Source organism: Pollicipes pollicipes, unplaced genomic scaffold (assembly GCF_011947565.3).
Source record: "Pollicipes pollicipes isolate AB1234 unplaced genomic scaffold, Ppol_2.1 Scaffold_7262;HRSCAF=8765_pilon_pilon_pilon, whole genome shotgun sequence".
In the NCBI taxonomy this organism is placed as follows: Eukaryota; Metazoa; Arthropoda; class Thecostraca; order Pollicipedomorpha; family Pollicipedidae; genus Pollicipes; species Pollicipes pollicipes.
In genome coordinates, this window is record NW_023597055.1 from 3,320,434 (window position 1) to 3,339,463 (window position 19,030).

Consider the following 19,030-nt stretch of genomic DNA (forward strand, 5'->3'; position numbering starts at 1 on the left):
CGAGGCTTGCCGACGGCTGTTTTGCCGCCATATCGCCTGCTTCTGCTCAGCCTCTGTACGCTGTAAGGTCCGGTGACCGCGCCAGTCAGTCGAGCCGAGCGTCTGGCCGGCGCCCGCCGATAAGCGGCGCCCGGCAGGTGGGCGGCTATTAATGATATTGACGGCCCCTGCGGCCGCCGCGCTCGATCGCCGCCGGCGGTCGCGTGCAAAGCCGGAGTGTGGGAGGAGTCGGGCTAATAATGGGGCGGAAGTTTGTCTGGCAGGACGGCCGCTCCGATCGGCTGGGGTGATCAGCCGAGCGAGGTCCGTCGTGACGTCTGACCGCCGAGGCCTGGTCACTGATGAGCGGGTGGTCGCGGTGCCGACTGAATGTCTCCCCCCCCCCTTGCCCCGCCTTTGGCAAAACCTGCGGCGAATAGTTGATGTTGCTTGAGTAGAATGGACAGTGTGGCGCGTATTTGCCGTCTCCGCTCAAGCGTAGTTCACCCGTTCCCCCGTACCCACGCGTGATGATGGCAGCAGGCACTTGGTGAGACAGTGCCCCCTCCTACACCGTTGGATTGTCGCCGCTAGCCTGCCAGCCCGTGCCGTGCTGCCGAACTGTGCCGCCGCGCCGATGCGTGCCTTGTCAGGGGAACCGGCGGTGCAGGCGATGTGCGCCCGTGTTCCTCACCCGTCCCGCGTCGCCCGGCTGCGCAGGAGGAGCGGCCGCCGTCGTCGGGCCTGCCGCCGCCGCCGGGGCGGCAGGACTCGGACGACTCGGAGGAGGACTCGGACCGGGCCATGCCCGACCTGGTGGAGGTGGCGCACCACCTGCCGGGCCGCGTGAAGCGGGCCGAGCTGCGCTCCATCCGCAGTCAGCTGCAGCGCGGCATGAGCGACGAGCAGCGCCGCCAGGAGAGACAGTCAGTGGCGCCGGGGGCCGCCGGAAGCGGGCAGTGTCTGGGCGGGGGCGGGGCAGCCACAAGAGATAATCATTGGCGTCCGGGGTCGGAAGGGGGGGGGGGCAGCGCCGCCACGAGAGACAGTCAGTGGCATCCGGGGCCGGCGGGAGCAGACAGTGTCTGGGGGGGGGGGGGGAGGGGGGATGCAGCGTCGCCACGAGAGACAGTCGGTGCCGCCAGGGGTCGCCGGGAGCGGACAGTGTCATGGAGAGGGGGGGGGGGGGGGAGGAGGAGGGAGCCGCCACGAGAGACTATCAGGCACCGCCATGGGCCGCCGGGAGCGGACAGTGTTTGAGGGAGGGGGGGGCAGCACCGCCACGAGAGACAGTCGGTGCCGCTAGCGGCCGGCGGGAGCGGACAGTGGCGGGGCGGGGGGCGGGGCAGTGCCACCAGAGGAAGCACCACGTTACTCAACCCGGGGCTCGGGGAGGCACTGCAATCAAAGTTGGGGGAAGCGGAAAATTGCGGGCGAGGGTCGACAGAGAGCGTACATTAACTCCAGCTTGTATCGTTGCCGTCAAAATTGTATGGCCCAGGGGTGGCAAGAGCTGTAGATAAATGAGACTTGCTGTGTATTGCATTGCTAGGCGAAACAGGCTGCCCGGTGGCTTAAGGCCGTCACGCGCCATGAAATAACGTCGCAGATTGCCAGCGCTGTACAGCCAGACCGGCGGCTGGAACGGTGAGGGGTCAGGGGCAGGGTGCCATCTGCCAGGACGTGTAAGATTTCGCCTGATACGTGATCTGGGAAGGGACTCATACCGGACGCCAGAATGCTGCGCATGCTTAGCAAGCATAGTATCAGTGTATATCGATGAAAAGAGGACAGCTGGAAGGTAGTGACTGTAGGGGCGAGAGCCCCTACAATTGAGCCCCCACCAGGGCCTCAGAAAGGGGCTGGGCGCGTTGCCACAGCTGTTGCGGGAGGCATTGTTTGTTCTGCGGAATGAACCTCGGCTGCCGATACGTTACAAATGGTGACTTTTTGCGCCTTTGGCACGCCATTGGAGGATATTAATGTCTACTGGTCGTTAAACTTGCCTCCAGTTTGACTTGGCCTTCGGTTTATTATGGCCCGAACCGGCCACGTGGGGTGTTATTGGCACCTGGACCGAGTCAGCTGCTGCGAGCTGCTATGTGCAACGGAAGTAACCTCGGCCACCATTGGCGAGCTCGGGTCGCGCTGAGAGAGCTCGGCCAATGGCGTGACGCCGCACAAACAGCAGCGCCTGAGCGCCGCCTGACCTGACCTGACCTGACCTGAGCGCCGCGCTCCGCAGGGTGGAGCGGGACCAGATGGCCGCCATACTGGACCTGATGCAGAAGAACAGCGACAAGTTCGGCAGCCCGTCGCTGGACGACATGCAGTCGCAGCTGAAGCTCTACATGTGAGCTGCGCGCCCGCTCCGGTCCTCCGTGCGGGATGTACACCCGCCCCGGCCGGATCTCCGCGCGGGATGTACACCTGCCCCGGTGGGATCTCCGCGCGGGATGTATGCCCCGGCCGGATCTCTGGATCTCTCGGGATGCCCCGGCCGGATCTCGGTGTGGGATGTACACCTGCCCCGGCCGGATCTCCGCGCGGGATGTATGCCCCGGCCGGATCTCTGGATCTCCGCGCGGGATGTACCCCGCCCCGGCCGGATTTCCGCGCGCGATGTACCCGCCCCGGTCGGATCTCGGTGTGGGATGTACCCCCGCCATCTACGGCTCGTGCTGTGAGCGGCGGGACACTGTTCGCTGGAGATAACGTGCTCCCCCATCCCACCCCATCCCTACACCCCCGGTGAAGCCCGTGACGCGGCCGCTGCTGGGGCGGTGTCGATGACGCACCTGTGCACGAGTCTCTGTGTCTGAGATGAAGTGCACGAGTCTCTGTGTCTGAAGCGTATGGCTGAACGGAATAGATATGCAAGGCATTGACTCCACGCAAGCTATCGGTTCAAAGTCCTGTAGGCCAGTCAGTGTCCTTCCGTTTCGCGGCTGTTTTAAGTGCTACGGGCAAGTCATTTCAGCTTAGGGATAACTTTATTTAAACGTCTGTGATATGGATTATATAATGTCATGGCTAGGCTTGCGTGCAGACATGTATTCGTGTTTTTGTCTTAGCACAGCTTACCGTGCATTATTATGTACTATGCTATCGTTGTTAGCTATGTTCAGTGATTTGTGTTATTGCTAGCTTCACATATGAGCACTTCACTTCTAGTCAAGTTGCTGCGTGAGCAGTGATGTACAAACAGGGTGTCCACGGGAGAAAAACTGCCCAGCTTTCAGACTATCCGGGAAGGGGCTGGGGAAGTACAGGTGTTCCTGTACTTAACGTTTTTTTGTTCTGGCACGTAGCTGAGTGGACTGATGCGTATTTGTCACATTTAAGGCGGTCAGTCCCGCAGCGTGGATTGAGACATAGCACATGACATGCTTTTCATTGAATAGGCCAGGAAGGGGATGCGTGGTTTTAACCAGTGCTTGCCTATTTCTATTCAGCGGGCTTTATTGCTGAAAAAGTGGTCCGAAGATTCAGTGCCATGACGTGTCGCCTGTGTAAGCGCTTGATGGTCGTGGCCGTCAAAGGACCACATCGTGTGATGCTAGTTGGCGCCACGCCGCCCGTTGGCTTTTGGCGGAGCGTTGTTGCGTTGAACGTTGTGTGGTGTCGCGTCTGGCGATTACGTAGCGATCTCCCCCATATGCTTAATGAGCGATGGTCAGATGGGTAAGATGTCATCATTATCTGGACAACATAGCGTGATCCGCGTGTGTGTGTGTGTGCCGTTGAGGCTTTCCGACGCACTTAGCTGCTGAGACCTATATGGCGCCTCCTGCCTCTCGCCCTGGCACCGCGGGGAATCGAACCCCGTACCTCTAGTTTCCCAGACGCGCAGTGGTTGACGCAGACACGTTAGCCACTACATTACCGGCACCCGTGTGGTCCATGCGTAGACATTTTGCATGTGGCCACATACTGGTACTTCCTATGTATGCTGTCGCGAGATAGATTCTACGGTATCTGTAGAGTACGTTACCTGGCACCGACGTGATGCTGTCATCCCAGTTCAAAATGGACCGTGAATAGATATGTCGGATGTTGCGTCGCGTCACCAGTTTCTAATCTCGCACGACTTTTGCCACGTGCGGTAAGCCTCACTGCACTCCCGCAGTTCCTCCGTCCAGAGCCGAGCTCCTGCTTGCCGCTGGCCAGCGCTGCACGATCGCCGCGTTCGGCGAGTCTGAGGTGTATTATGGCCGTGGTGCGCCACACCAGCTCCGCGACGATGCGTCGCTGGAGGCAGACGTGGGTCACGACGGACGGGGCAGACGATGGAGTCGATCTCGGATGTATGACCCGTCGGAAGTGGGGACAGATCGCGACAAGACACTGCCGGAGGCAGCCGTGGGGCCATGGTGGGCGAAGCAGACGATGGGGTTGGTTTCGGATGTATAACCCGCCGGAAGTGGAACAGAGCCAGCACTGGACTGTTGCCTCCTCACAGTACGTACACAGACGCCCGTCTTGTGGAGTGTGGCCTTTGAAGTCACCCTGATCTCACGCCCGTCTGCTGGCGTTGCTTACGAGCTGCTGCATCTGCTTTTGCTATGGGATGTTTCGACCCCTCGGTGAGAGCCTGTCGACGTTTGTGTATTGTCAGTCCTGCATGACGCTTCCCAGCGAGTGTTGGCTGTCCCCAGTGAGTGCTGTTGTCCCCAGCGAGTGTTGGCTGTCCCCAGTGAATCCTGTTATCCCCAGTGAGTGCTTTGTCCCCAGCGAGTGTTGGCTGCCCCCAGCGTGTCTACGGGATGTGGTGCGATCAACCAATGTAAACTCCAGCCAGTGAGGCATGGCTGGCCGGCCCGCCGTGCTCAGAAGAAGTCCTCTTCGTTTGCGTTGGGCTCTGGCGTCGCCTCCTCGTCCTCCGCGCTGGTGGTTCCGGGTTCAGTGGCCGCCTGACCCTCCGTAGTGGCGTCTCCTCCCGTCTGGGAGGCCGCTGCCGCTGGCGGCGCGTCTCCCTCCGCCGATGCGTCCGCCTCCGATGCGCCCGTCTCCTGGGCTGTACCGTCGGCCTCTCCTTCGGTCTCCGAGACGCCGGTCTCCTCGGCCGTCTCCTGGGCCGTGCTGTCGGCTCCTTCCGTCTCCGAGACACCGGTCTCCTCGGTCATCTGGGCCGTGCTGTCGGCTTCTTCTGTCGCCGAAACACCGGTCTCGTCGGTCATCTGGGCCGTGCTGTCGGCTTCCCCTTCTGTCGTCGAAGCACCGGTCTCCTCGGCAGTCTCCTGGGCTGCGCCACCACCCTCGCCCTCGGTCTCGGAGGCTCCAGTCTCTTCAGCAGTCTCTTGGACTTCTTCGTTGGTTTCTCCCCCTGCCTCCGATGCTGCCATCTCTTCGGAGCCATCCTCGGTCACCCCGCTTGGCTCCTGCTCCGCCGCTGGCGGCCCGTCGAGTCCCATTTGCCCGTCCATTGACCCCGTAGTATTACCAACGGTCTCCTCTGTTGTCTCCTCCGCTGTCCCTTCAGCCGTCTCCTCCGCCGTCTCCTCTGCCGTCTCCTCCGCGGTCTCCCCTGCCGTATCATCTCCCGCCTCCACCGCCGTCTCTCCAGCCATCTCGTTCGCCGTCTCTCCTCCCACTTCGTCCGCAGTCTCCTCCGTTGTCTCCCCTCCCATCTCCTCCTCCGTCTGCCCCGTCACCTCCCCCGAGCTCAGCGACGTCCGGTCGGTGGCGTCGGCCTCCGTCTCCCCAGCCGCTTCGCCGCCGTCCGCGGCGGCCAGGTCCGCGCCGGACGTCGCCTCTCCTGGACTCGCCGCGCCATCGCCGCCGTCGTCGGCCGGCTGCGCGTCCGCCGTCGTGCCGAAGCCGAGGTCCGCGTCCGCTTCGGCCCCGGCGTCGGCCAGCGACGGCCGCGACCCCGTCTGGCTGCCGGTACCGGCCAGCGAGCCCGAGCTGCGGCCGGTGCGGCTGGCGCTGACGCTCGGCGGCGCGTCCGACTCGGTCGCCGTCTCGCCCTCCTCTCCATGATCGGTCGCGACCTCCGACGCGACACCGCCGGCCTCCGCATCGGACTGGCCCGTCTGGTCGGCGTCGGCGTCCGTTGTCTCCGTGTCGTCCGCCGCGCCGCCGCCAAAGTCGTCGAACGGGTCGGCGGCGTCGCCGTCGGTCGGCCCGCCGTCGGAGGTCGGCTGGCCGGGCGAGGTCGTGCCGCTGGCGCTGTGCGCCGACCCGGCGCGCGGCGTCGCCTCGCCGCTGCCCGGCGTCGGCTCCTCGGCGCCGTCCTCCCCAGCCGTCAGCGTAGCCTGGCTGTCGCTGCGCGGCTGCTCGCCGTCGTCCGTCTGGTCGATGGACCCGCCGTCGGCGTCGGTCTGCGGCAGCGTTTGGTCCTCGTCGGCGTCGGTCTGCGCCAGCGATTGGTCCTCGTTGGCGTCGGTCTGCTGGCGGCGATTGGTCCTCGTCGGCGTCGGTCTGCGCCAGAGACGTGTCCTCGTCCTCCGCCGGCGCGGACTGCTGCTCTTCGGCTAGCCTGGCCGCCGATTCGCCCTCTTCGTCTATTCGGCTGAGGGACTTGGCGTCCTCGTCCGTCTGGTCGGAGGGTTTGTAATCGCTGTCACTCTGCGCGATGGTGTCTTCTTCCCCGCCGCTGCCACCTAACGGCTGGTCTTCTCCGTCACTCGTAGCAGGAGGCTGTTCCTCTCCATCGGTTTGTGCGGGTGATCCTCCCTCCTCATCCATGTCAGGGGCATTCTGAGCACTTTCACCCTCCCCTTCCGTCTCCTGGTCGCTCCGACCACCTTCCCCTTCTACTTCTGTCTCCTCTTGGCTACTTTGATCACCTTCGCCGTCTCCTTCTGTTTCCTCTTCGCCGCCCTCCCCACCTTCCACGCCTTCGTCCGTCTCGGCGTCGCTCTTGACACCTTCGCCATCGCCATCTGCCTCAGCGTCCTCCTCTTCCTCCCCATCTGCCCCAGCTTCGCCATGTTCACCTTCTTCATCTCCCTCCGTCTCAGCACCGCTCCGCGCACCATCTTCCTCTCCGTCCGTCTCGGGGGCGCTCTGCTCACCCTCCTCTCCTTCGCTCCTCTGCCCGCTGGAAGCTGCGGGGTCTTCCGCGGTGTCCTGGTCACCCATCAACATCTTTTTCCTTTCCTCGGCCAGCTGAGACTCGATGCCGTCGAGGCGGCGCTGCTCCAGCTCGTCTTGGCGCAGCGACTCCTGACGGTGCGCCTGCAGCTCCTCCATCTGGCTGGAGATGCGCCGCTCCTCCACGTCCTGCTGCGAGATGCGCTCCTGCAGCCGACTCCACTCCTGCGACACCGTCTTCCGCTCCTGCTCGATCCGGCTCCGTTCCGCCTGCAGCTCGTCGCGTTCGTCGCGCGGCGCCGGCTCCTGCTCGTCGGCACCGGCCGCTAGCGCCTCCAGCCGCGCTCGCTCCTCGTCCAGACACTGCCGCTCCTCCTCCAGGCACAGACGCTCTTCCTCCAGCCGGTCGCTCTCCTCCTCTAGCCGCTTGCGCTCTCTCTCCAGCTCCTTCTTTTTCTTTTGCAGGCCCTTGCATCCACCCTTGCTGCGGCGGCGGCGGCGGCAACCGCCGCTGCTCGGCCGCGGATTCCTTTTGACCGCCGTCGGGCCTACCAGCGGGCGAATGGCCGGCGGCCTGCCGCCGCAGTTGGAGTACATCTCCACGGCCGAGCAGATGGTGCCCTTGCGCGCGTTCAGCACGGGAATGCGCTTCCCGCGCAGCGTGTACTGCGGATCGATGCAGTTGTGCTTGGGCACCCTCCTGCCAAACATGTCCCACGCCTGCTGAGCGCAGTCGGACCGCACCACGGTCGTGATTCGAGGCGGCTTCGAGCAGGGCGGCCCGGAGCGGCCGGGCGGCGGCAGGCACGGCCAGCCGAGCGGCGCGCCGCCGCCGGCCGCCGAGGCGGCCTGCAGGGCGCGCCTGCCGGCAGACGCACGCCGCCGGCCGCCGGAGGAGCGCCGCCGGCCGCCGCCGGACCCACGCCGCCGCGTCGAGGCGCTGCTAGCACGCGAAGACACCGACACCGACTCCGCGTCCTCCTCGTCTTCAGGCTCCAGCACCGGCTCCTCCGCGTCCTCCGCCGCGAACCCTGCCGCCGAGCTTGCGGCGGCGGCTGCCCCTAATGCGGCGTCGGTGTCGGCGCTCCTCCCGGCATCCTGCTGGGGCCCGACGGTGTCGGCGTCGGTGGCGGACGCCCCGGTCAGCGGCGCGGTGCCACTGGCGGAGGACACGGCGAACACGTCCCGCCGCGAGGCGCTGCTGGCGCTTGACGCAGCGGCGGCCGAGGAGGAGCTGGCGGTAGCCGACGCGCGGCTGCCGGTCTGCGAGGCCGTCACGCTGCCGGAGGCCGACCGAGCCACGCCACCCTGTGAGGCGCTGGTGAACACTTGGCCGCTGGGGCTGGAGGAGGCCGCCTCACTGCTGCTCGTCGCGAGCGGGCCGCTCCCGCCGGCGGACATCTTCTGACTCAGGTTCGGCGACATCTGGCCGCTGCCCGCCGGCGAAACCTGTCCGCTGGTGGTGGAGGCCACCCGCCCGCTGTGGCTGGATGACACCCGACCGCTGCGAGACGGGTTGACCTGACCGCTGGCGCTGGAGGAGACCCTGCCACTCGGACCCGACGACAGCTGGCCGCTGTGGGTCGGTGACACCTGGCCGCTGGCGCTGGTGGACAGCCGGCCGCTGTGGGTGGACGGCACGCGTCCGCTCTGAGTGGGAGAGATTTGTCCGCTGGTGTGGGAAGACGCCCTCCCGCCGGGGCTGGACGACAGCTCTCCACTCCGCGCTGGTGAGACCTGCCCGCTGCCCGGCGTGGACACCTGCCCGCTGGCGCTGGGCGACATTTGTCCACTCCTCGCGGGCGACACCTGTCCACTCCCGCTGGCGTACACCCGGCCGCTGGAGCTGGCCCCCAGCTGGCCGCTGGCGGCCGCCGACGCCTCGTCTCCGGACTGGGACCGCGCCGCGCTCGCACGGGACGCCGCGGCCGACAGCTGCGCGCTGCTGGCCGCCGCGGCCTGCGAGCTGCTGGCAGTCACGCTGCCGGCCGCGCTGGCGCCGCCCAGGGACGCGCGAGAGCCGGGCTCGGCGGCGCCGTCCGTGCGCGACGCGGCCGCGCTCGGTGCGCCGCTTCCTGACGTCACACCGCCGGCGGCGCTGGAGGAGGGCGTGGCCGCGCCGGAGCCGGCCGTGCTCGTCTCCGTCTGCGGGTCAATCTCGGAGGAGGAAGACACGCCCACCTTCGACCCGGCCTGGGTCAGGCGCTGAGACGGCGCCTGGCCCAAAAGTTGTGAGGATGTTTGCGCCAGGCGTTGTGACGACGTTTGCGCCAGACGTTGGGACGACGTTTGCGCCAGGCGTTGGGACGACGTTTGCGCCAGGCGTTGGGACGGTGTCTGCGCCAGGCGTTGGGACGAGGTTTTCGCCAGACGTTCGGACGAGGTTTGCGCCAGCCGCTGGGACGAGGTTTTCGCCAGACGTTCGGAAGATGTTTGTGCCAGGCGTTGTGAGGATGTTTTCGCCAGACGTTGGGACGACGTCTGCGGCAAACGCTGAGAAGACGTCGTGCTGACCGTGGAGCCGGTCTGCGCCAACCGCTGGGACGAGGTCGCGCCGACACGCGAGCCCGTTTGCGAGAGCTTCTGAGACGGTCGTGGCGACAGCGGAACCTCGGACTCCGGCGCAGACTGGCTGGCTGTCGGCGTCACCTCGCCGGAGCGCGCCGCGTCCGCCGACCCGGCCGGCGCCAGGTCGGACAGGCTGCCTGGCGACGCGCCGGCCTCGGCGGCGTCCGTCCGGGAGGCAGGCGCAGACCCGAGCGCGGTGTCGGACGCCGCAGCGCCGGAGGACGGCGCGGCGGCCACGTCCGGACGAGACGCGCCGAACGCAGCAGACGTGCGGCTGCCGGCCGCGGACGTGCGACTGCCGGTTGCGGACGTGCGACTACCTGCCGCGGACGTGCGACTGCCCGTCGCAGACGTGCGACTACCTGTCACTGACGTGTGACTCCCGGCCGCGGACGTGCGACCGCCGGTAGCGGACGTGCGACCGTCCGTCGCAGACGTGCGACTACCTGTCGCTGACGTGTGACTCCCGGCCGCGGACGTGCGACCGCCGGCAGCGGACGTGCGACTACCTGTCGCTGACGTGCGACTGCCGGTTGCGGACGTGCGACCCCCGGCCACGGACGTGCGACTTCCCGTCGCTGACGTGCGACTGCCGGTCGCGGAGAGACTGGCTGGGAGGGCGGAGTCGGTGACGGCGGGCTGGGAGGCGCCGCCGGCCACGCCGCCGCTCGCCGCCGTCGGCAGCTCGCCGAAGGATGGCGCAGGGCTGCCGGCTCCGCCCGCTTCGCTCTCTGACGTCACGTTGTTGCTGGACGGCGTGGCCTGCGTGTACGCGGGCGTCTCGCCGGAGGACACAGCGGACATGTCCGTGTCCGTGGCGGTGCCGCTCGGGGTCGCGGCCGGCGCCTGACCGGACTGAGAACCGCCCAGGTCTGGGGCATTGGCTGAGCTGGAAGCCGTGAGCGGTCCTCTAGATGAAGACTTGGCCAGGCTGGGTGACGAACCTGGGCCATTTGAAGGCGTCTTGGACAAGCTTGAGGCAGATGGGGGACGGGGTCCGTCTGATGGTGTCTTCGCCAGACTTGATGATGCCAACGGTCCCTTTGAAGATGCCTTTGCCAAGCTTGATGACGACAGCGGCCCCTTTGAAGAGGTTCTTGTTATGCTCGAGGTTGGTGTGGAACCCGGGGGCGGTGTGCTATCTGGTGGAAAGCCGCCAATGCTATTCTGGGATGGTCGCGATGGTCCCCTTTGCAGGGTTTGAGAAGATCGAGGTCGCATACTCTGCCTGCTCCCCGAAACTTCCATTTCGCTTCCAGTGGTTGATGCATTGCTAATTTGGGCGGCATCTTCGTCCTCATTTGAAGCTTCAGGGGATTGGCTATCCAGTTGTCCCTGAGAGGGTGACTCTGGCTGATTTTGTGACCCGGATGATGTGACAGAGCGTGCACTGGCAGTCTGGGGCGGAGAATTTGTTGCATCTTTCGCTCGATGACATATCCGTCTATATTGTCTGTTGTAGATTTGTAACGCAGCTTTTCTTAAACGTGTTAGTGCTGAAATGACAAATTCTAAAGCCGTGGATCAATACCAAATCCATATGACTCGCCAGCGTGTAAAAGGGGCTTAAAACCGTCGTTATTATTTGTGAACAGAACAGACGCGTACGAAAGTGACCGTTAACATAATTTGCTTAACTGCAATTTTGTGTCCAATCTACGTCGCTGTTTCAGCGCTTGGAGCTACATTTACTTGAAAATTTGTGCGGCATGTCGTCTGCGTACGAAAGACTCCCGAACGAAAATGGGCATTTGATTTTGGCCGAGTTTTTGCAGGTGAGATTACTGCAGCTCCTCCGGGCTGAGGATTTTCCTCACTTTTGACACTAGATCTTTGCATCTTTAACCCGTCATGGGCTATAGATCCGCGAGCATTCACTCACGTTACACGCCATGTGGGACATCTCTCGCCTCTGTGCCAGGAACAGGTCGCTCGTACTCGCCTTAGGACGTTTGGTGCGGAAACATAAACTTGTGTTGCCAATAACGTATTCGAGGAAGTATCATAATCAACGCCATAACTGGCGAATCTGGCCAACAAAAAGCCACAAGGTCCTATCGAGGTTGACCTATATCAGGTTCCGGTTGACCTACCATGATGGTTTCACCGTTTTCGCAGTTTGCTACACTACTGATCTCGTATACCTGCATGTGAGGGAATAAACACGACATTCTGGCAAGGTGATATATAATGAAATCAAACTATTCGATATGCACTACACCTCCATCTGAAAGACATCGCCACTTGAGAACGGGCTGACTTTTACGATAAATGTTAAATAACGCTCAAGGCCCAGAGGCAGCAACTTTCTTCAAGTCACTGTCTGAATAAGTGGGTGAGATTGCCTATCTGGCCGAGAGTTTCTTGTTTCCAACACAGTTCCGTCAGCACAGTTACGACCTCCCGCGACGTATTTCGCAGGAATCATTGAAGCCGGTCAGCCTCCGGCGAAGCGGGGGGGGGGGGGGGGGAGGGCAGGCGAGCGGTAACACTGACCGGCCCGTGGAAGAGGGGGGGGGGGGGGGTCACTCACTGTCGCTGTCACCTGCGGTAGCACCGACACACAGCTGCATCGATCCAACTGACCGCTTCCGCTGGCCAGTTTGGGAGATACGGGACCTCCCAATCGATATAGATCCCCCCGGCCGGTCACAGCCGGTTTAGAGGGCCTGACTCGGACCCGCGGTCGGTGGTCTGACAGAGTCGGTCTCTGACTCATCTCCAGCGAGTCATGACTCGAACATCGCGTCACTGAAGTTGGGCTGTTGGCGCTGATGTGCCAGCCTCACGGGACCGCAAGTGCTCCGCGTGAGCCACGTGTCGGTTCGCTAGCTTGCGCCACGTCAGCCTCACCGGAGCCACTTTCACATCCGGACCGCACGGCACCACGCCTCCGAGTGCGGCTCTCGCTTCTCCCAGTTCGGTCCACGGCGCGCTCGCATGCTTCAGTTTTGGCTGGGAACACACGTTCTCGCCAGTCAGAGGCCCGGCGCGCCGGCAAGGTGGGCTGCTAGCGTTCGACCCTCCCTGTGGTCAGCCGGGCAGCCACACCTCCTCACCAGTTCTGTCCGAGCACCCTCCGGACACCCTGGCTCTCCCGGGCTGAGACACGAACCGTCGAACACACCCGGGTCGGGCGGCGGTGCCTCAGTCGGCCCACTCGGCCGGGCCTAAGAAGACGGGCTCGCTGAACTCGCGCAGCTGCAGGTACGCCACCAGCGCGTCGGGCAGCGGCAGCTGGGCCAGCCGCTGGGGCAGCGCGCGGCCGCTGCCTCCCACCAGCTGGCGCAGCCGCAGCCGGCACAGCTGCGCCAGCGAGCGCGGCGCGCGCAGCTGCTGCACCAGCTGCTCGTCCGGGTGCTCCAGCGGCGGGCAGCCGGGCGCCAGGCGCGCGCCGCAGGACACCAGCGCGCGCGCCAGCCGGTCGTCCCGTTCGCGCATCGCCCACCAGAGGCTGGAGCGTCCTTCCGGGTCGGCGAAGTCGGTCGGCGCGCCGAGCAGCGCCAGCAGCAGCGCCAGGCGGTGCCAGCTGGCGCTCGGCTGGCGCGCGGCGAGGTACAGCGGGCACTGCTGCCAGCTGTCGGCCGAGGCGAGGCAGGCGCCGGCCGCCACCAGGCGCGCGGCCATGACCTGGCGCCGGTGCCACACGGCCGTCCAGAGCGGCGTGTGGCCATAGAAGTCCGCGGCGCTGAGGTCGGCACCGGCCGCCACCAGCGCCGAGAAGATGGCGTCCTGGCCCAGCCGGATGGCGGTGACCAGCGGCGGCTCGACGCGCTCCAGGGCGTCGCTGCTGCGTCGGTTGGCGTCGGCGCCGGCGGCGAGCAGCGCCGCCACGATGGCCGCATCGCCGCCCTGCTGTGCCCAGGAGAGTGGCGTGCGCTGGCCCTGCAGCTGGGACGGGTCGGCGCCGGCCGCCAGCAGCGCCGTCACGGCCGCCAGGTCACGCCGGCAGATCGCCAGCCGCAGGTCGTTCGGACCAGGCCGCGCCGGCGGCATGACGCTCCAGGTTACGGTCCGGACGGGGCGGGGCGGCGCAGCCCTGTCGTGGTGGTCCACCGATAGGTCACGTGTTGCTCCTCGGGACCATGGCGGGACGCCGAGAGCGGTTACGTAACCCCACAGACGAGACTAGGGCTCGCTTTCCGTCGGAGGACAGGTTCAGCGATTCATTATTGCTTATCTTCGCCGGTTCCAAGACGGCAGTGTTGGCGGACGGCTTTGGTCTCTCCTGGACAAATAACAAACGGGTTTGTCAGATGCCATGTATACTGGTCATCAGAGTGACTGACTGAAAGGGTAGTCACTGATATCGTTGATTACAGACGCATCTCTAACATGGCTGCCTGATAGACCGATCACTTAGAAACGGTCATTGACGCGGGTGACGTGGTGGCGGCTATTACAACAGCTGGCCTGCTTAGGTCATTGACACGGCTAGCCGACTAAAGGGTCCCCGCAGCAGCAGCAGACATGCCGATGGATCAGTGACCCAGCAGACTTACTTCCGGGTCACTGACACGGAAGCCGCGTCAGTGGCCCAGCGGGCTGGTGGCTCGTCAGCACACCGATCCTGGACACTGGTGATGAGAGCACCACTCACCCGTCCCGGTTACCGACGGCACCTCTGCTGACTGCCGAACGAAGCCACGAGGAAGAGGCGCTGTCACCGGTGATGAAAGCACCACTCGCCCGCCCTGGCTACCGACGGCCCCTCCACGGACTACTGGAGGAAGTCGCGAGGAAGGCTGCGCTGTCACCGGTGATGAGAGCACCACTCACCCGCCCTGGCTACCGACGGCCCCTCCGCGGACTACTGGAGGAAGCCGCGGGAAGGAGGTGCTGTCCCGACCCGCCCGTACTGCGACGCTCCTATTAATACCGCCGCAGGCTGGCCCGGAGACACAGCGCCACTCCCGGTAAAAATAGACAGAACCGACGCATCGGCAGCGCCGTGCGCCTCCCCCGCCGACGCTCAGCTGACGGCCGGAGTTTTCGGCGGGGCGTGCTCCGCATCGGGAGCGTGTGTCCTGCGTGTCCGGTGTCCTGAGCGTATCCTGTGTCCTCAGCGTGTCCTGCACTTCCCGTGAGCGGGTGCTCTATGCTGACGCTTGCGATTGGTTGGAAACTAGACGCTGAGGTTCAAGCGTGATTGAGGCAGTGATCAGCTGGCAACAGCCGATGTACATGGTAGCGGCACACCTGCGCGCCGGCGGTCAAGAACTTCCGGCATCGGAGGATTGCCCGCGGCCGGGTGGAGGGGCGCAGATTGGGAGGGTAGGGTATCCGACCAGTGTAGAACTGGAGAGCAGGCCGGCACAGAGCTGCTCTTCATTACATTAGACCGAATAAACAGCTTGCATGGAACGAGTAAGGTGGTGATGTAAGTATACGAGATCTTCCCATGTAACATCGTCCACAAAAGAGCATTCGCAAGCCAGTAATAATGAAGTGCCACCTCTTGAGCCGCCGTCTGGCCGGACTGTGAGAAACTGACCGAGCCTGTCTGCCCCACCGTCCTTAGACAGCGCTAACGCCATCAGCTGATCGTGGCCAGACCGGTGGCCGCGTGTTTCAGTTATTCATGGCTAACGGCTCCAATCTGCGCCGCGCACCCCCCCCCCCCCCCCCCCCCCCACTCTGCCTCAGCCAGTCACTGAATGTTCCCTGCATATATTTGAAAACGAACTCGCTCCATGACCACGCAATTTGCGCAAGCTATTTTGGCTGCCGCTAAACACGGGTTTAACTTTACCTGCAGGTAAAAGGAGGCATGAACGTTTTCCACAATCGAAACGTGAACACTAGAAGAAACGTGCCTGAAACTACCTTTGTCGACCTGGCGGGGATAGCAACGTTTACGGGCAGTAATTGCAACGCAAGGCGTTTCTTTTTTACAGGTCACGAGCACGACCAGGTCAAAGAACGCCTGCCGGAGCGCTTCAGAAACCAGGGCTTGGACGCTGGGTTCACCACACACGAAACGCGGCAACGGATCCTGAAACTCGCTCGTGATTTACTGTTACGAAACAGCTGCGGGTTCACTGTCATGGCTACTTGCTACGGCAAGCCGGCTCATCCAGGACACCGACGAAAAGTGGCTGCAGAAAGCCGGGTCCGTATATTCCGTCAACCGCGAACTTCCAATCACGATTACACAACCACGGACAATGCGTTTCTTGAGACGGCGCAACCCGGCACAAAAACACGTCCTCCTCCGCCTCTCATCCCCCTTCCGGAGCAATCGCAGTCGTATCGCGCTTGCAATCCAAACAGCAACACCACCCTTGACTCGCCGCGCAACCACTGCCTTCCTCACGCCCCAGCGCGCTTCAGGAAAGCAGCCATCCGAGGTCCCATCTCGTCCCGGGCTAGCCATCAGCAGCGGCGACAGAGGGCGTCCCGGCCCAGCGGCATCTGCCGCCGCCCTCCAGCACCGGGAGCCAGCGGCCGGCCGACGGACTGTCCCATCAGCAGAGGGAGGCCCCGTCACACACTCGTCCGCCGTGACCTCCCGGCCGCACCACGTGCTGGCAGCGGGCTGAACTCTGACTCAGAGCCGCGCAAGGCTGGGCTCTGATTAAGCACCGCGCCCGACAGCAGGCTGGACTCTGACTCAGCGCCGCGCCAGACAACATGCTGGGCTCCGACTCAGCACCGCGTCAGGTTGGACTCTGACTCAGCGCCGCGCCAGACAACAGGCTGGACTCTGATTCAGCATTGCGCCAGACAGCAGGCCAGACTAAGACTCAGCACTGCGTCCGACAGCAGGCCAGACTCTGACTCAGCACCAGGCCAGACTCTGGCTCAGCACCGCGCCAGACAGCAAGCTGGACTCCGACACCCGACACTCAGGTCTTGGCAAGGCCGCCATCCCGCCGGAGTCAAGCGGCCGCTCACACGCTGATGGTGCGGAACACGTTGAAGCCGCTGTGAGCGGTGGACAGGAGGCAGCCGGGCGCTTGAGGGTGCCAGTGCAGCTCCTTGACGTCCTCCTGGCCCTGGTGGATGAACAGCAGCTGCGGCGGCAGCTCCTGCGGCAGGGCAAGCGGCATCACCACCATTAGGCTCCCGACCACGACCAGACTAAGACCACATGTACTCTTCCCGGCCAGCATACCGCGTGGCACTACCGTGTACAATCATCACCAGATCAATATAATTTTATGAGCAATCTTCACTGAGACGATGGAAGCATTGATATCAAAGCTTAGGCGTCAGTCAAAGTAAGAACAATGCATGCTGCGTGAGTGCTGCGGGAGCGAGAAAAACGCTGCAGGAGTGAGAACAACATGCAGTGGGAGTGAGAACGATGCGGCAGCGAGCAAACAACGAAAGCGGTGAGCCAGTAGAGACGATGCGCGCAAATCATACATGACACAAGGAGACGGAGGTACCAAAGAAGAAAACCCTAGCGCGAGATGACGTCGGCGTGGCAGTGGGCAGCAGCAGCGCGACGCGTACAGTTCTCAGCCTCCACTCACGTTCAGTTTGGCATCGGCTGCGGCCGAGCTGCCAGCCGCCTCGTCGTCGCGCTCCACCGAGAGGTCCCACTGCACCACCTGGTCGTCGGCGCCGCCGGACGCGAACACGGTGCTGTCCGTCGGGTGCCACTCGACCGTCGTCACGGGCGCCGAGTGGTGCTTGAACAGCGCCACCGGCCGGCCCGACTGCGGCCACGCGGGAGGAGTGGGGGGTCAGGCGCCTCCTTGGTCGTGACCAGCCTCTGTCACACTCACGGCTGCCGCTCCAGCCGGCAGGCGTCGCCTTACAGCCACGCCACCGCACTCGTGTCAGCCGCCCGCGCCGACTGACCCGTGTCGCTCGCGAGGGCGTCCACCATTCACATCCAACCCTCAGCAGGGACACGCACCACCTTTACGGCTACCGGGGTCGCTACCTATTTGCACTAGCGCATTGTGCCGGTAGAGGACAGAGCACAGCAACCCGGCGTCCGAAATGACCTCCAGTCCGGACATTTCCACCGTCCCCACGACCGCTTTGAACATCGAAGCACACGCCGCCGGCACCGGGTCGCCTCACCCTGCAGCGTGCGCAGATCCAGACACAGTTTGCCGTCGTCGCCGCGCTCACGATGAACGGCTCTGTTCGGTTCCAGCTGATGACGTTCACGTCGCTGTCGTGCGCGTCGGGCACGTGCAGCATGCCGGCCTTGGCCGGCGGCGCCCGGCTGTCCCAGATTCGAATGCTGGCGGCGGCACGCGACCAAGGCATCAGCGCCGGCGCGCGAAAGAAACGGAGAGAACGAGGAAGCGACGAGAACAAGAATGAGAACATGGAGCGACGAGAACGAGAATGAAAAACGAAGGAGCGCGTTCTCATCTCGTCTCACTCTCTCTATCTTCTCTCTCTCTCTCTCTCTCTCTCTCTCTCTCTCTCTCTCTCTCTCTCTCTCTCTCTCTCTCTCTCTCTCTCTCTCTCTCTCTCTCTCTCTCTCTCTCTCTCTCTTCGGGGTGCACGGCGCGACACGGTATTCTGCCCGGTGGGAGAGAGCGAACTTGGAACCCCTTCGCTCCTAAACCACGGATCAGGACCATGCCATCACGGGACAGGCAGCCAGCTGTCGAGTGTGACAGAGTGTCTGGGCAAGGGCGTGACCCACATGGCCGTAGTAAAGTGACTTGGCTCTAGGACTCGGGTCTGACTTCGACGCAGTGCCCTGGGTCTGAGCCACCCAGACCCCACAAACCGGCACCTTCCCACCGTCACACCGGCGCCTCCCGCCTGGTGGCGCCGCCGAGCGGCCCGGCGGGACCGCCCCGCACCTTTTGTCGACGGAGCACGACGCGAACACGGTGGCCTCGTTGGGCGACCACTGGATGTCCTCGACAGAGGCCGTGTGCGCGCCGTACGGCCGCTGGTCCACGCGCCACGTGCCGGCCGGGCCCGGCTGCCACACGTGTATGCTGTGGCCGCAGTCGCCTGTCGCCAGCACACCTGGCGAAGTAGAGACCGCGCCTTCTGTCAACAGGGGCGTCCGCGCGCGTGCCGCCGGTGCTCGGAGTGAATGCTTCTCGCAGCACGGAGCGTCACGTGATGCAACACACACGGCGCCTCCAGGGCGACGCGAGCGCCGGTTGACGGTCCCCGAGACCGAGACACCGGCTCGGACGAGATCGCCGGGCAACACCACACCATGCTTTACAGTATCTAGAATCAGTATCTATGGAAGCATCAGTATCTATAGAAGCCAAAGCCGGGGAGTCAATCCCCGTTCACCAACGCCCCCCCCCCCCCCGCCCATCGGCGGGGGGACTATCACTGCGTGCGTCGCAGGGAGAGGAGACGGGAGATTTCCCCCGCGACGGTCCTCACCTGGCGTCACCGACGACCAGTCGACGGCGAACCCCTCCGTCTGGTGGCCCTTGAACGTGAACACCGGCTTGGTGTTCTTGTCCTCCGAGTTGCGGGCGTACAGGGAGGCGGC

General features: G+C 64.1%; 3 protein-coding genes across 3 annotated transcripts; 1 reads left to right on the top strand and 2 right to left on the bottom strand.

The window, feature by feature from the left end:
* Nucleotides 1-707: 707 nt before the first annotated feature.
* Nucleotides 708-3,712, top strand: LOC119113936 (matrix-remodeling-associated protein 7). Its single transcript, XM_037238171.1, has 2 exons — nucleotides 708-905; nucleotides 2,225-3,712. The coding sequence occupies exons 1-2, from the start codon at nucleotides 784-786 to the stop codon at nucleotides 2,334-2,336; spliced, it is 234 nt and encodes a 77-aa protein (XP_037094066.1). The 5' UTR covers nucleotides 708-783; the 3' UTR covers nucleotides 2,337-3,712.
* Nucleotides 3,713-4,568: 856 nt separating this feature from the next.
* LOC119114090 (spore wall protein 2) lies at nucleotides 4,569-10,389 on the bottom strand. The gene is made up of 5 exons (XM_037238310.1): nucleotides 10,322-10,389; nucleotides 7,988-8,176; nucleotides 7,363-7,717; nucleotides 6,380-7,323; nucleotides 4,569-5,886 (listed from the first exon to the last, which is right to left on the bottom strand). Exons 1-5 carry the CDS (start codon nucleotides 10,387-10,389, stop codon nucleotides 4,809-4,811), a joined length of 2,634 nt encoding a protein of 877 aa, XP_037094205.1. The 3' UTR covers nucleotides 4,569-4,808.
* A 5,310-nt stretch (nucleotides 10,390-15,699) lies between these two features.
* LOC119114091 (glutamate-rich WD repeat-containing protein 1) lies at nucleotides 15,700-19,030 on the bottom strand (the record flags this gene model as incomplete). Its single annotated transcript, XM_037238311.1, has 5 exons — nucleotides 15,700-16,616; nucleotides 17,067-17,252; nucleotides 17,626-17,791; nucleotides 18,369-18,540; nucleotides 18,919-19,030. Coding segments are annotated over 5 exons (774 nt in total), but the record flags the coding sequence as incomplete, so codon positions are not given.

Excerpts from the sequence above, each read along its gene's own strand:
- LOC119113936 (XM_037238171.1), top strand. The coding sequence starts at position 784 with ATGCCCGACCTGGTGGAGGTGGCGCACCACCTGCCGGGCCGCGTGAAG. Across the intron at positions 906-2,224 it reads CAGCGCCGCCAGGAGAGACA|GGTGGAGCGGGACCAGATGG; the intron begins GTCAGTGGCGCC and ends CGCGCTCCGCAG.
- LOC119114090 (XM_037238310.1), bottom strand. The coding sequence starts at position 10,389 with ATGTCCGCTGTGTCCTCCGGCGAGACGCCCGCGTACACGCAGGCCACG. Across the intron at positions 8,177-10,321 it reads CCGTCCAGCAACAACGTGAC|TGGCACCGCGCCGCTGACCG; the intron begins GTCAGAGAGCGA and ends GTCCTCCGCCAG. Across the intron at positions 7,718-7,987 it reads GAAGACGAGGAGGACGCGGA|GAGGGTGCCCAAGCACAACT; the intron begins GTCGGTGTCGGT and ends CATGTTTGGCAG.